Consider the following 14,320-nt stretch of genomic DNA (forward strand, 5'->3'; position numbering starts at 1 on the left):
ATGGTGGTTTTCAAATCTGAAGCTATCTTGTTCAATGACACCTGTGTAATAACACTGCAATCCATCACTTTATTAACAGTGATGTGTATAAGAGTGGCGTAACAGCAAGAATCTATTCCACGTGTTTGAAAGCAGGTACTCATCTACTGTATATTGCGTGTACTATGGGGTAACCATACAGAAACGTCATCAACAAAATCATGTTACATTGTTGTTGCACTACAATTCAGTGTTACTACACAGATAGAAAAGACAACAAATAGCTTTCATTTGGGTATGAAGAGTCATTCTCTATGTCCTGTTCCATGTGAACAACAAAACAGCTCATGTCGTTCCTGTGATTTGTTCCTAGCTTGAGGCAGTGTATGCTAATAATGATCTAATGTCTGCCCATGAAAAAGGCATAGATCACCAGTGAGCAGCCACGACCATTCCATAGGTTCCTCCTTGGCTTTATATATATATATCATAGGTTTGCCTTTGGATTTATATATATTCCATAAGTTCCGCCTTGGTTTTATATATCCCATAGTTGCGTCCTTACGTACCTCCACTTGTCTTTTATTAGCATCCATGTAACACTTAACGGAGAGCCCGAGAGCAGCATGTGTGTCAGTGGAGATTGTTTATTGTCAGGGTCCCACCACAGCAGTGCGGTTGCATCATACGCAGCCGCACTCCTGTGCAGACACCTCCTTTATTGTGTGGTACCGGCTCTTGTTGTCCAGGAAGGAGGTGTTCTGTTCGTACGCGATAGGCCGGCAACAGGGACCACTACTCACCTTGTCCTTGCGCCCTTTCTTGCGGAAGCCCGAGCGCCTCATGTGGTCCATGGTGAGGTCGTAGTTGCGCCGGTGGCCAGCACACTTTCCGCTGCAGTAACGGAAGAGCAGGGTCTCGTCGCTCTCGTAGCCGAGGCCAAGTTCGCTAACCGTCAGCTCCACCTCACGCAGGGAGCAGGGCTTGGGCCGCCGGGCTCGTTTAGTCCTCCGGGTGTGGCTGTACAGTCGGTGGGACAGCCGTCTCTTCTTGTCCAGGAAGGCTCCCACAACCTGCTGTAGTTCGCCCTCAGTGAAGCTCTGGAACAGCTTGGAAACTGTGGCGAGAGATGAATCAGATATCTTACTATACACACTAGTACACTCACAGTATACAGGAAGGCAGTGATACTTGAGTGACTCATGCAAGTGCACGTTTCTGTTATAATCACAATATAGTGTCCATCAATGCATGCTAAAACTCTAGATTTATGATTTAGCTCTTATCCAGAGTGACTTACAATAAGCAAGGTAATCACATAGATTGCAGCGAGACAGTGTAGCGATTCAATAAATTAGGATCCCAGGGCAAACAATATATACTATCGAAATAATATATCTAAAAAGGCCTACAGTACATTGAAACTACAGGATACAGGTAAGCAATGCACCTAGCATCTGGTTAAATAACAAGATATCTAAATTGCATTCTTAAAATTGTGGTCAAGGAAACAAACCTAAGGTTTGTTGCACTGTGCATGAAACGGTGTGATTAAGTGTACTGCCAACCTAGTTTTAATGAATTTCAACAGTGTCACATTGTTACAGCTCTAAAGTATTCCTATAGAGTTATGGGGAAGAACCTCAGGTTCTTATCACTGGCAGCACAAAATTAAATTAAATCTCAACATGATGAAACGAAAAGACAACATAACATAGCTTTAACACGGCGTGATAATTAAGCTGACAAATACAAGTCGAGGAGGTTCCGCTCGGGTCATGTAAAAACGGCACTCCTTTGAAAAGAAAATGGCTAAATCATCCCTCTATTCAGGCCACGTGAAGGTTTTATGGTTTCTGCCCACCTAACCCCTCGGCCCCTCAGCCATATGGGCAGCCAGTGAACCATGGTGTTCAGTGACTACATGGGTTATTGTAAGGCATAAGGCCGTGCCAGATAAACAACACATACTGGGGCTCTCTGCTTGCAGGACGCCCCTTCACACGGCATCTCATGTTACAGGTTGCTTACAGGAAAGATCAAAACAGTTTATCTTACACTCTGAAAAGATAGAGTTCATGCCGTCTGTCGATCTCGCTTTCCGCTGGAGACCACCCATTCGTCGGTACGACGACGAAGACAACGATGAGTGGGAGGAGGATGGTTTTGTGGTCACCGATGGTAATATCGATGATGGTAGTGGTGGTGATGATGGTCTTAATGAGACGGACGATGCCTGTGGATATTTTACCCTGGTAGGTTTGAACTGTCCGATAGTGGCCATGTTTCTAGTGAGGAGGAGGGAGATCGCAGCACCGCAGAGCATGAAGGCAAAAGTAGCACCTTTCCATAACTTCATCTTAGAACGTGGAGGAGCATTGAAACTCTGCTAAGGAAGAGAGGGGGGGAGAGAGAGAGAGACAGAGTGAGCATAAAGGGAGAGAGGCACAAATGTTAGACATGTTACAACAGTCCTACACCTGCAATAATATAAACCATCTTTCTCCACCAGATTATAAGGGCCGTAGTTAGTTCCAATTATCCGTAGCCCATGTGCGTACATATGTTTGAATTATAAGATGATCAGTCACACATAATAGAACAAGGTCCTAATTGGTTTCCTGTGTTTCTTTTCATTTCCATGACCTTGGGCAAAATGTTTCTCTCAACTGAGATTCTTCATAAGAGGGATTTCAAATTACCACCAGTTTACTTAGTTTCATGTCAAATTAAGACTGCTGTCAAAGGCTTAGCCAAAGTCATCTGCAAAAATGGCATTACTCGTTGACATGTAAGAATGCAGTTGGCGCTATACATCAAATTATTTTAAGGGAGCCGAACCCCTCGCCCTAAAAGGAATCCCTTGGCCACACGTATTGGCTCCGTCAGGCTGGTGGGGCCTCATGTTGAGCAAACCTCTGTGTTTGTACACCCTTCATCACACTTGACATCTCTTTCACGAGAGAACGTCCAGACAAGACAGTCAGAAGAATCACGATCTCTGTTCTCCTGCCACAGACACCGGAGAGCTTTCACAAGCCCACTGTTTTGTATTTTTTATATCACAACACAAGCATGCATTGCAAAACATTTTCCCAGACCCGGAAATGGTATACTGGCAACGTCTAACAACAAATCCAGACCAGTCTTCTAAAGTGTTTTGCCAGGTTAGATTCTGTATTGTACATGGTTGGTCTGTGGAGTTTGGGGCTTGTTAAAAAAAATGAGAAAGGGAAAAAGGGAAATAACACTGTATATTTGTCTATGTCAACAAAAACATAACTTGGTAGGCCTAAGCCGCTCTACAAGCTCACAACTCATTTGAGAGATTGTAGACTGGCTATTTTCGGCATGCAACACCGGCCCACAACCAAGTATAAATCAGGCTTAAATACAACCTTGTGTATCATTGTTCACAGGTAAGGCATGGTATGCAGGCCTTACATAACCAAGATGACTTGCTTATAGAGGTATGGCGATAATTTAAAAGACAAGCACTTAAACTAGCAGCCTAGTTTGATACACAGTCCATGTAAATCAAATATTAGCTGCGGCCGATGGAGAATGTTATTTGAGGCTGAGCCACATGTCTAATGTTGGTTCTTCACGGTTAAATTTAATTGCAGGATGTGATACATAGCCCCCTTGGTGGAAACTCCTCTCTTGTGTACATTGGTACAGCACCAACTTCTGTCACCTAAAGTTGTAGTTCTCCAGCCCTTGAACATGATAAAAATCTTTTCACTTGAAAAGAGCCGGTGATATGTGGTGGTTGATGAGATCATTGTTTTCTTATGCTAGGAATATGTTACTTTGAGGCAATTACTCAGCATCACAGTTGGTCGCCTCACTGGACCCCAATGCATCACTGTCCATGGCCTGGTGGTTCTCAGCCTAATCTTGATAAAACAATTAGCTGGGCAAAACACTTGACTCCTCCAATGTTTTAGACATTAACACCAGACACCAGCCTGTCAAATGCTGATCTCATGTCCCCGGAAAACAGTTTGATTGTCTTAATTGCTCCACTTAGAAAGACATTACGTACATCTGCAGTCGATTGGTACCAATAAAAGTGCCAAGTACCATTCTTCACAGTTTTCTGATCTTTACTGGTGATTAATCAGCACAGGCATGGAACATAGTGGCGGCAGTGGTTCAGGGGTAGAGTGGCCGGATAGAAACCGCAAGGTTGCCAGTCTGAACCCAGGTTCCCCCAGAGTTAGTGTCGAAGTGTCCTTGAGCAAGACACAGAACCCCTAATTGCTCCAGTACTGATGTACTGGTTGGCCTTGCATGGTTTCCACCACCATCGGTGTATTTATGTGTGTGTGAATAGGTGGATGTAATGCACAATCTATGTAAAGCGCCTTGGATAAAGGCGCTATATAAATTTACCGTTTAACATTGATCACCGATCCCTGTTGCCACAGACAGTGAGAGGAGCAGGGACACTGACATTTTCTTAAGATCATGGACATACTGTACATCAGTGGTTCCCAAATCTTTTAGTCCGTGACCCAAAAGAGAAATTTGATGTCTCCCCACGACCCAAACTAGTGAAAATAGCAGATCTACAAGCTCACAACGCGTCACTTTGCGCCACATTATGAGCTTGTAGATCAGCTATTTTCACTACTACATAAACAATTTGTCATAAATAATTTGTTTTCTAATTTATGGAATTTCTTAAGATTTTTCTTTGATTTCTTTGAATTACTGTGAAAAAACAAACAAACATTGAATTTGTTTTAAATTCATGAAAAAGGTTACTTTTTAATAATAATTCAAAACAAAATTTAGGAAACAAAATTACAGTGTGAAGTGTGGTGCGCTCTTATCATCATCATACATTATCTCATTCTGGCCAATCACAATTTGCATCCTCACTTTTGTCTTCAATGTTTGTGTTCACACAACCCTCAAAGCTGGACACAGGAGGGGCTAGCGCCCCTCAAAATAATAAGGGGACCCATAACAATGTGTCACGAGTCCACAACCCACAATTGGGTCCTGACCCAGTGTTTGGGAACCAGTGCTATACATGATTGAGCGGTGAACATCGTAAAGGGCAGGTGCTGCTATTTGCAGGTAAGACCAATGCACCAACCAAGAGGATATACATACTGCAGGGGGGGAACCCAAGATGTGTCTCCACCAGAAGGAAAAGTCATCTTCAAACAGAGATCATAAAAATGCAAGCGGGGAAAACAAACGAAGGGTTTTTCCTACAGATCCACAGTGTGTCTGGCCTTTTACAAAGCACCACAGCGCATACTCCGGATGTGCCCGTGCACGCTCCTGTATACAGGGGAACACGCCTGAAAAAAAGCGCAAAATAAACTGCAGGCCAAGATAATGCAGTGCTTCTGAAAGGGGTAAAAGGAGGGCTCAATGGCACAATGAAGTCCTCATTAGGATGTACATAGAATGCATGGGGATGAATATCAGGTATAGGGGTTGAGAGTACAGAACATTATAGAGCAAATAAATAATGTCTGAACACCCGAATGCTGTTAGCAACCATTCAGGTGGATGACTACCAGCAGCAGTGTGTAGTCATGATTGATTATGTGTACATGTCTGCGAAACAATTGGCTCACAATTCAGAGGGCTGCCTGCCACATTAGTCCCCGGAAGCTTCACGCTTCCAAATGCACACACACACACACACACGTCAGACATGGGCGGCAACAAGTGTAAACCTCTGCTGCCTTTCAGAAATCGCATTGTTCAAAGACACTGTGAAATTGATGTTTTCTAGAAATAATTGGGTCACTGGCCGCCTTGCTTGCTAAGCTTGTGGTAATGTAATTAACAACAGCATGGTGCTCATGTATTTTCCTCCAATATGGAGGGCGAGGGAAGGGGCACTCTACAGAATGTCACTGTGTGACAGTAGCAAATGAATTGATGATCTGTCATGATGAGGATACGAACATCTGCGGTCGACAATGTTTTGAATGGAGCTGGAGAGACGGATGTGTGTGTGTGTGTGTGTGTGTGTGTGTGTGTGTGTGGGGGGGGGGGGGGGGGGGGGGGCTTTATGTCAGCTTGCCTGGATCCTGACCAGAGTGACATGATCGCTGTATGGAGATCACAGCGAGTCATGGATGAAGAGCTTCTTTGTAGACCGTTAGAAACAGACGCCTGTGCACAGTTCTTGGCCCTATTATTCTGCGGGAGACGTTCCTTTACTGTACATTGCCTAGATAATACAGGCTGTTCTCTCTCGCTCTGACGCACCTACACACAAACACACACACACACACACGCACGCAAACACACACGTGCACGTGCACGCACGCATCCAGACACCCACTTCACTTGGATGGAACACACAGTAGCACCATCACATAACACTAGATAATGCACCTTACATAAATCTGCAGCTAGAAACATAATGAGACCCACATGTGTCCAGACGTTGACCCGTGTTCCACCATACAACCATGTATTTCAGCATAGCTCCGCCCATGTGACCATTTGTCCCAGTGCCCCCCCCATAAACAACCCACTCTGGACGATAACAGAGGACGAGAGCAAAGTAGTAGGAAAGCCACCTACTGTCTTCAACTTCCTGGGTTGCAATGAAACAGGGTGCTTGAGTCCTAGAGAGGCCTGGTCTCGTCTTTAACCCTCCTAAAGTGAGCACCAGGAGAGAGAGAGAGAGAGAGGGAGAGAGAGAGAGAGCTCTGCGAGGTAATAGGGACATATTCCAAAGATCAGGGCGGGATTAGTACTAATGCCTGCCGGCTTTATCTGCCATCACGTGGGGTAACACCTGGCTGCAAGTGCTAGCGGTGAAGATTGGGCCGTGTGTGTGTGTGTGTGTGTCTGCACTAATCCCTCAGACACCTCCAACTCAGGGGTTAGACCAATAGGCTAGCACCAGTAGGCTCTATCTAAAACCTACAGTACACAAGACCTTCGATCAGAGTAATGGAGACGGAGGAGAGAGATGACCTTGATTTGTTGAAGGAGATGTGTGTTAGTATTATGCTATTTAGCACCATTTGGGTTGGGCTCAAAGCACACAAAATGTAAACTGGATGTTCTGAGCCAAGATTGGCTGTCCTAAATCCAGCCCAAGTTCTAATTCAACTGAAAAAGGCTTAGGATAGGCTGCACTGCAAATTGGCTGGGGCAATCCACATTGGCTGACTGTGTACTCTATGACTCAGTAACTACAGGGTAATTAAACAGGCCTGCCGTTTGTTATTATCAAAGTTGGAGTTAAGTGGAATGAGGAAATATATTTTACTGGTAAAACAATAAAGCACAATGATAACACAGTCACTGTGTTTCACTCTTACTGCTGCTTCTGACACCTGCATGTCCCGGATCAATAAAGGTTTATCTTATCCACTGCATAGCTGCAATCATTGATTATTTTCTTTGTGATTATTCTACCGATTGCATTTTATTTTAATTGAATGAAGCACGTATTTTATGATGCACTTTAATATAAAGGAATCGGCACAAATATTCTTTTAAATGGATTAATTTCAATAATACATTTAAATCCTAACTAGAAAAAGTGCCCCTCGGGGAACATGTCTCATCATTCATTCTCAAATCATTTCACTCTGCGTTCATGATTTGAGGCTTTTTGCTCAAAACGGGCCAATCCTGCAAATTTTGAAAGCCAATTGGCTGTTGACATGACGTAACTAAGGTATGCTTCAAGGTAGGTATATATATTTTATAGAGGGGCTGATCGTAAGTTTGTAGAGGTCGGCAGTACTTGCACGCTCTGCTTGCGCACAAGTAGGCCATGTATGGCCTACTTGTGTCTACTTGCTGCTTGGACTCCACAGCAGGTACAATCCTTTCTAAATTCTCAAAACTAGAACTATTACTTTTTATAAATGAATAGTTAGATGGCATGTTTTGATTTTTGCTTTAAATCCATCGGGTAAAGATGGGGCTACTTGGAGCAGGGTAATAAAACATCAGTCAGCATCATCATTTTAACCTGACTCCGCCAGCTGGTGGCAGCAGTGAGTTCCTCCTCCTGCTCCCATCTGGTCTCTCTCGGGCAGAGACGATGTACTCCGAACTAAATCTGATTGGAGCCGATATGCAGCCGTATGCGTCCGCTAGGGGCCGGATCAACATGAGACTTGTGACGTATTGTTGCTGTGCCACAGCACAAATGTAAATACAAGCTAAAACTCTAAATTATTATGGAGATGGCCGCTGCTTCCGGTTCATCGTTTCTGCTTGAGAGAGACCAGATAGAGACCAGTAGGATGAGGGAACTTTAATGTGAACTCAATACTGCCACAATCTGGTGGAGTCAGGTTATCATCATTCATCTTCAGGCTGACAATAAGATTGATTTTGTCCACTTACTATAAATGGCTTGATATCGTGACTGCTAATCTGTCTATGCCAGATTCACTTTTTAATACACCAATATCACCACTAAACCTATGTTATACATGATGCCATCAGTGAAACAAAAGGATGTTGGCCATTTGACACATGCTGAGCACTTTCAAATGAAGCCCACAGGAGCAAGCTCGAGCACGCACAAACAACTATACTCCAAAGACACTTTAGTTCAATATTATGTTCTATGTAATATATATTCAGTCTAAAAGATGTCTTGGCAAGTCAGTATTAATGAGACTAGAGATAATGAAGTGATGTTCGTGGTAGAATTTGATGGGTTCACTGACGTTTTGGCCTCATGGCAAGCCTTTCAACTATGAGCAGCTTGGACAGCAGGTTATGTTGGAGTTGAAAGGCTCAAGTGAGTATACAGGCTTAACTTCTGTGCACAACTCCAGTGGATACAGCATAATCTCCACATATGATATAGGCTTAGTGGGTGGGGGATCATGACAGGCAGTCAAACACCTGCAATGAGAATAGCCACTCTAAGAGTACCACCAATCTATTTTTAAGCAGTTATAGCCATGTGACACATCCCTCTATACCCTCTCATTCAGCATGGCTAAATAAGCAATACAGGAAGAAAGACAACAACAACAACAACAAAGGTGATCTCATCTGAGAAACTAAATCGAAATCCTGCAAGGGATCCAACATCCAACTCCGACTTGTGACAATGACATGTGGATGCAGCAAGACGTTGCTTGTTGACAGATAATCCAACGTGTGTTTTCTGCCACTCAGGGACTCCGGGAAGCATCCCCCGTCAGCAGGGACCTAACGCCTTCCCCCCATAATCTGCCGGCTTATTCTAACAAAAGAAGATGCAGTGTCCTTACCGTTCGGCCGGCTAATCCAGATTTAGCTGCGTGGCGTCGTCTTCAGCTGACCTCCACGAGTGAGTGCTGGCTCGGTAAGTCCATCATCACAGCCGAGGAGCCGAGTGAAGGAATCCAGCTTGCTGGTCCCCCCCAAAAAATACATCAACGCTCCATACGTATCTGAGGAGAAGATAGGTTTAGACTGACCTGATCCAGTACCCAGTTCTACTATCCCTTTATCATAGCGACATTTCCACAAGTTTCCCTTATGTCACAGTGATCAAAATCCACATCCCTGTCAAGGCGTCCATGAGCGTCATGCCAGTGAAGAGGTCCATCCATTGAAGAAAAATGAGTTAGAGATGGGGATGTTTAAAGCTCCTGTAGAGGTGTGTGGCTCTCTGCGGCAAAACTCCACACAGCAGTAATGAAGTCTCCTTTTTCCACGAGCACTCAACAAGGGACCATACAGGTAGGTATAGTCTGTAATTGAGAAACAAGAGCTTAAGTACAGCATTTTACAAGGACAAATAACACTTCTGACTTCTGTCAAATTAATTCCTATAGATATCAAATCACTTCTCAACTCGGAAAATATACCACTTACAAAATAATACAGAACTGTTACTGCTACCAACTCTTTGAGAGCAGGTGGTTGGTCTTACCCCTCAGCAGCAGGTCTTCTCTTTAACTTAGTGGGGTGGTGGGGGGCTTGCTTCAATGAAGGGGTGAGGGTTGCACTGCAGAGATGCGTTTGGGGTTAGAAGGCAGAGTGTAGTTACGGTAAGTATAGAACACAGAGCGTCTCTGATGCCTCTGCCTCGTCTTGCCCCCCCACACTCCCAACTGTTGCTCCACCTCCTCCATAGTTGCGCTGGTGGGCCGAGTCGGATTACTTCTAACATGATAATCTCCCTGGCTGTAGCTCCCAAAGCACTCTAAAGGATGCTTTGGCCTGAGAAAAGGCTTACATTTACCTTCTGCTCCAAGGGAGGCTGCCATCTTAGGCATACGCTGGTAGAAAAATCAATTGGGTGGATCAGAGGGTATACAGTAAAAAAAAGACGAAAGAAAAGATACAAATAAAAGAAGGTTGTGCCAAAACAGGTGCTGCCCTTTCTTACTGGTTGAGTGAATTCACTGTAGCTCATAAAATGGGTGCTAAAACAACACAAACTCTAGTTAAATGGATTTATCGCAGTGGAAGTATGCCATGATGATTCAATAGAGAGTTGGCTGGGGATAAAACTGGGGCTGATGTTTGAGAGTCTGCACGTTCACATCTCCTCCAGCACAAACTACTATTTTAGCCTCTGAGCCAAGAGCAGAAAATGAGGAGCAGATGGTCATGATTTTGGGAGGTATCAGGGGCTGCAGACTGCAAACCAAATAAATACCCCATCCATGGATGAAACATGTCAGGTGTTTGGGGTTAGGTAAAAACAACTTTAGAGAGGAGCAGAAGAGCAGGGTTGCTTGCCAGGGAGATGCGCAAGCCTTTCAAGACATAATGTAGGGCATTCATAGGCGGCGTTTGGAAATCAATTTACAGATAAACTGTGGAACCACAAATGGATTACTCTGAATGTGATTCAAGGCTGCAAATTCTCAGCATAGGTCTCAGTATTAAAGTGATATAAAGCGAATGTTGCAGCTGGAGGCTGGATTATGTTAAGAACTTTCTCATTTTCATGCCATGAGTCATTCGTACTGTAGATCCTCGTGTCAGAATTATGCAGGATGTTTTGATTCTGTATCAACAAAACACACAGTGAACTGTGGTTGGAACTGTTTGGTGTTTTATTCATCTAAGACAGCAACTTAAACACAGATATTGATTTATGAAAAGAAATCTAAGTTTAGAGTGAAGCCAAATCAGGTAATACTTCTCTATATATAAATGTTTGAAGGTGGCCTGGGCCGTGGCTCAGCGGTCCAGGCACCTTGGCTGGTAATCCAGTCTGGCAGTGTGCAGCGGGTTCGACTCCCGATCCCGACGGCCTTTACTGCATGTCACTCCCCCATCTCTCTCCCCATTTCCTGTCAGCCTAAAAAATTATAAAGGCAGAAGCCGAAAAGAATAATGTTTAGAAGACTCTAACCTGGGAGATGTCACCTATCAAGAGAAACTACCTGTTCTTTTCAAGCTGAGAATACTGAGAATGTTCTGGTGGCGTGGCAGCCAACAAGTGGAACTTTACATAGGACCTGGAACACACAAGCTTGAGTTCTGACAACTGGCTTGTTTAACATAAAGTGATTACGGGATAGGTGATACTATGTATATAAATAATGACTTCAGTTCCTTTCTAGGCCTGAAAGGTAAATATCAGCACAAAAACATTCCTGACACTAAATCATGAATGCCTGTATTTTACACATTGTTTGCAGATGTGTGAGTCTGTTTTCACAGATTGGCCTCCATTACAACAAAACCAAAACATCTGTTAATTGCAAATTCCTGCAATAGCAGCCGAAACCTTCAAGGTTTCACGTAATAATTGAGATTACATCAGAGATAGAGCCATTCTGACATAGTCTACAGTGTTTCATGTAGCCGCTTATAGCCAACTGGAATTCCAAGGAGTTTCCAGATTGAAACATACAGAATCACGTCCATGCAGCGTTAAATCTTTTCCACTAGGGCGTGATGAGTGAGGGAACACATTTTGTTTAGGTTTGGGCTGGATTTTTAAGGAAGCCCTCAATCAGTAACACTATAAACACAACATTCCACTTGAGGTGTCATTAGAAAAGCTGGAAATAAGGTCCAAATGTGGCCACTATGCACATGTTGCACAAGATGTGGTTTGTTGATTGGACATGTAACCTTGAGCCAAATGTCATCTCGCTGACTGGAAAAACAAGGGCCAAACTCTAAACAGGCTTTTGAAAAGATGCAGAGGGATATTTGACACCTTTTACAGCTTAAAATAAAAGAAAAAGCTGCTTTCTGGGAACGACAGAAACAAGAGGAATCCATCTCAAACCAAGTACAAATATACATTGCAATTTGCATCTGTGACCAAGCCTATGGTATTTTCACGAAGGGGGGAAAAACTAAAACCCAAACAATTAATTTGCTATAAGAAATGTGTTAAATAGTATTCCAGCATCACATTAACACTTAATTTGATATAACAATGTTAGCAAACCTACAAAGAAGAGAACGTTGTATTTACTTTCCATATGCCAGGCCTTGATGCCAGATCAGAAACATCAGAAACACACAGCCAAATACTGCCCCCCTCTGTTAACCATGAACTCCTACATCTACTGTATCGCTAAATCACTCAAATTACCTTTTGTGCATATTGGGTAGTAGTGCTATCTCATCTGTCTACATACCTGTGTGGTTGTGACCCAAAAGGGTATATTTAGTTGAATCCTGGGGTGGAAATGCAACTATTCCTGCTGCTGATGTTGGCTTAATCCCTCATACGCACACCTCTTCCTTCAGCATAAGCGTGGTTGTTATTGCTGCTGCAATGTTAAATCTTGAATGTTCACATGGATGGCAGTGGTGGTGCCCCAGGCTATGTCCTCGACCTCTTGTTGCAGGACCCAAGGGCTTCCGGCACTCTCTTCACTCTAGTCCCTCATGCACCGGTTCAGGAAGCTCCGAGAGGTGCGACTGCGTATCCGCTGGCTAACCAGTGGGTGTGGGTTGTGTTTCCAGGTTTTCTTTTTGGCGCCAGACACTGTGTGGACACCTGTCGGTCTGGGCTGGAGTCGCCATGATGACCGAATCCTCAGACCATTTACTGGAACCCAACTGACCGAACACGTTTGGACGGCCCAATCATGAGGGACTAGGGCTGGGCGATATGACTTCAAATCAAATCATTATTATTTCAAACTTTTGCTTTGATTATGATTAATGAACGATTAAGAAAAAAAATATATAATATATATATATATATATATATATATATACACACTGTAGCCTATATTTTTTTTTATGCTTCTCGCTGATTTGATTAATCCAATTAGGACAGAGGCCGATAAAAACGGCTTCTAAATCCTGAAGTTTTCTGAGAAACATCAAATATTTACTCTATAATTATGAAACATATGTTGCTATATACTGTACATAGCAACAACTACCCCAAAAGGGGTTCCTGTCTTGAAAGGTAAAAACATCAAAAGGGAATCTTGACTGTCCTAAATGGGTAACCTACATGAGCAAGATTAATTTCCCAGCGCTAGGAGAAGGGTCTCATCATATTCCTCTAGTGGTTCTACCTAGTGTAATGTCAGCCCAGAGGTCAGACACACACCGTTTCTCTTAGATTTGTGCCTTGCTGGATTCAGGGTGCATGGGCCACGAAGAGCTGCTCCAAACAGGCGAACTCTACAATGGTATACATAGCCGATGGCCCATTACTGTGGTGTTCGACATGATGCCGAATTACTGATTGCCGAAGGTCATTGGACAGTGGACACGTGCACCGCTCTTTCTCCAAGATTTGTAGTGTTCCAGCCCTCGGACTGCCATTCATCTCCTGTCTGAACCCCAGACAGGTTCCATGTGAGGACCTTGGTGGTGAGGGCACACAGAAAATCATGGTTAAAAACTGACCTTTAAAGGAATCTTTTTAACCCGTTTCATATAAGCAAAATGTATCAAAAATACTGTTTTGATAAATACATTTTGGTGAGCATTAGCACAAGACAGTCCTTTCTGAAGGTACATAAAGAACATACACTACCAACATACGGATAGGCTACAGTAATTCTGTTCGTTTCTTGGATTAGAAAAAACATTTAAATCCTGAGCAAGACTCGAAACATTGGTTGTTATCTTTTAGCTACAAGCTGCAACCTCCTGCTTTTAAAACAGTTTTACACCATGATCTGCACCTCCATAATATTCGTCTACGCTCCTTGTTTGGCAATTATTGGATTAATCATATTACTGTAGTACCTGTTTTGAATTTGCAAATAATGCAGGAGGCAGCAGGACGTTGCTTTACTGAAAGCGAGTGCTTCCAAACAACAGTGGGCGATAGAAATCTCCTAGTGGGCGTTCCTGCTGTCATTACACAGTCCTCATATAGCTGCAGGTATGAAAGGTAAACAAAGCAAGACATGAATTACATTGGCTATGGCCCACT

The 14,320-nt window shown here is 43.4% G+C and overlaps 1 protein-coding gene across 2 annotated transcripts; it reads right to left on the reverse strand.

Annotated features, from left to right (window-relative positions):
* Positions 1 to 246: 246 nt before the first annotated feature.
* LOC310870016 (neurturin) lies at positions 247 to 9,991 on the reverse strand. 2 transcript variants are annotated; one of them, XM_083781023.1, is made up of 4 exons: positions 9,869 to 9,991; positions 9,222 to 9,686; positions 2,038 to 2,365; positions 247 to 1,096 (listed from the first exon to the last, which is right to left on the reverse strand). In XM_083781023.1, exons 3-4 carry the CDS (start codon positions 2,336 to 2,338, stop codon positions 663 to 665), a joined length of 735 nt encoding a protein of 244 aa, XP_083637149.1. In that variant the 5' UTR covers positions 2,339 to 2,365; positions 9,222 to 9,686; positions 9,869 to 9,991; the 3' UTR covers positions 247 to 662. The 2 variants fall into 2 exon arrangements, with proteins under 2 accessions (XP_083637149.1, XP_083637150.1); XM_083781024.1 differs by lacking the exons at positions 9,222 to 9,686; positions 9,869 to 9,991 and adding an exon at positions 6,547 to 6,622.
* Between the last annotated feature and the right edge of the window lie 4,329 nt (positions 9,992 to 14,320).

This window comes from Protomyctophum parallelum, assembly GCF_964188405.1.
Source record: "Protomyctophum parallelum genome assembly, chromosome: 14".
In the NCBI taxonomy this organism is placed as follows: domain Eukaryota; kingdom Metazoa; phylum Chordata; class Actinopteri; order Myctophiformes; family Myctophidae; genus Protomyctophum; species Protomyctophum parallelum.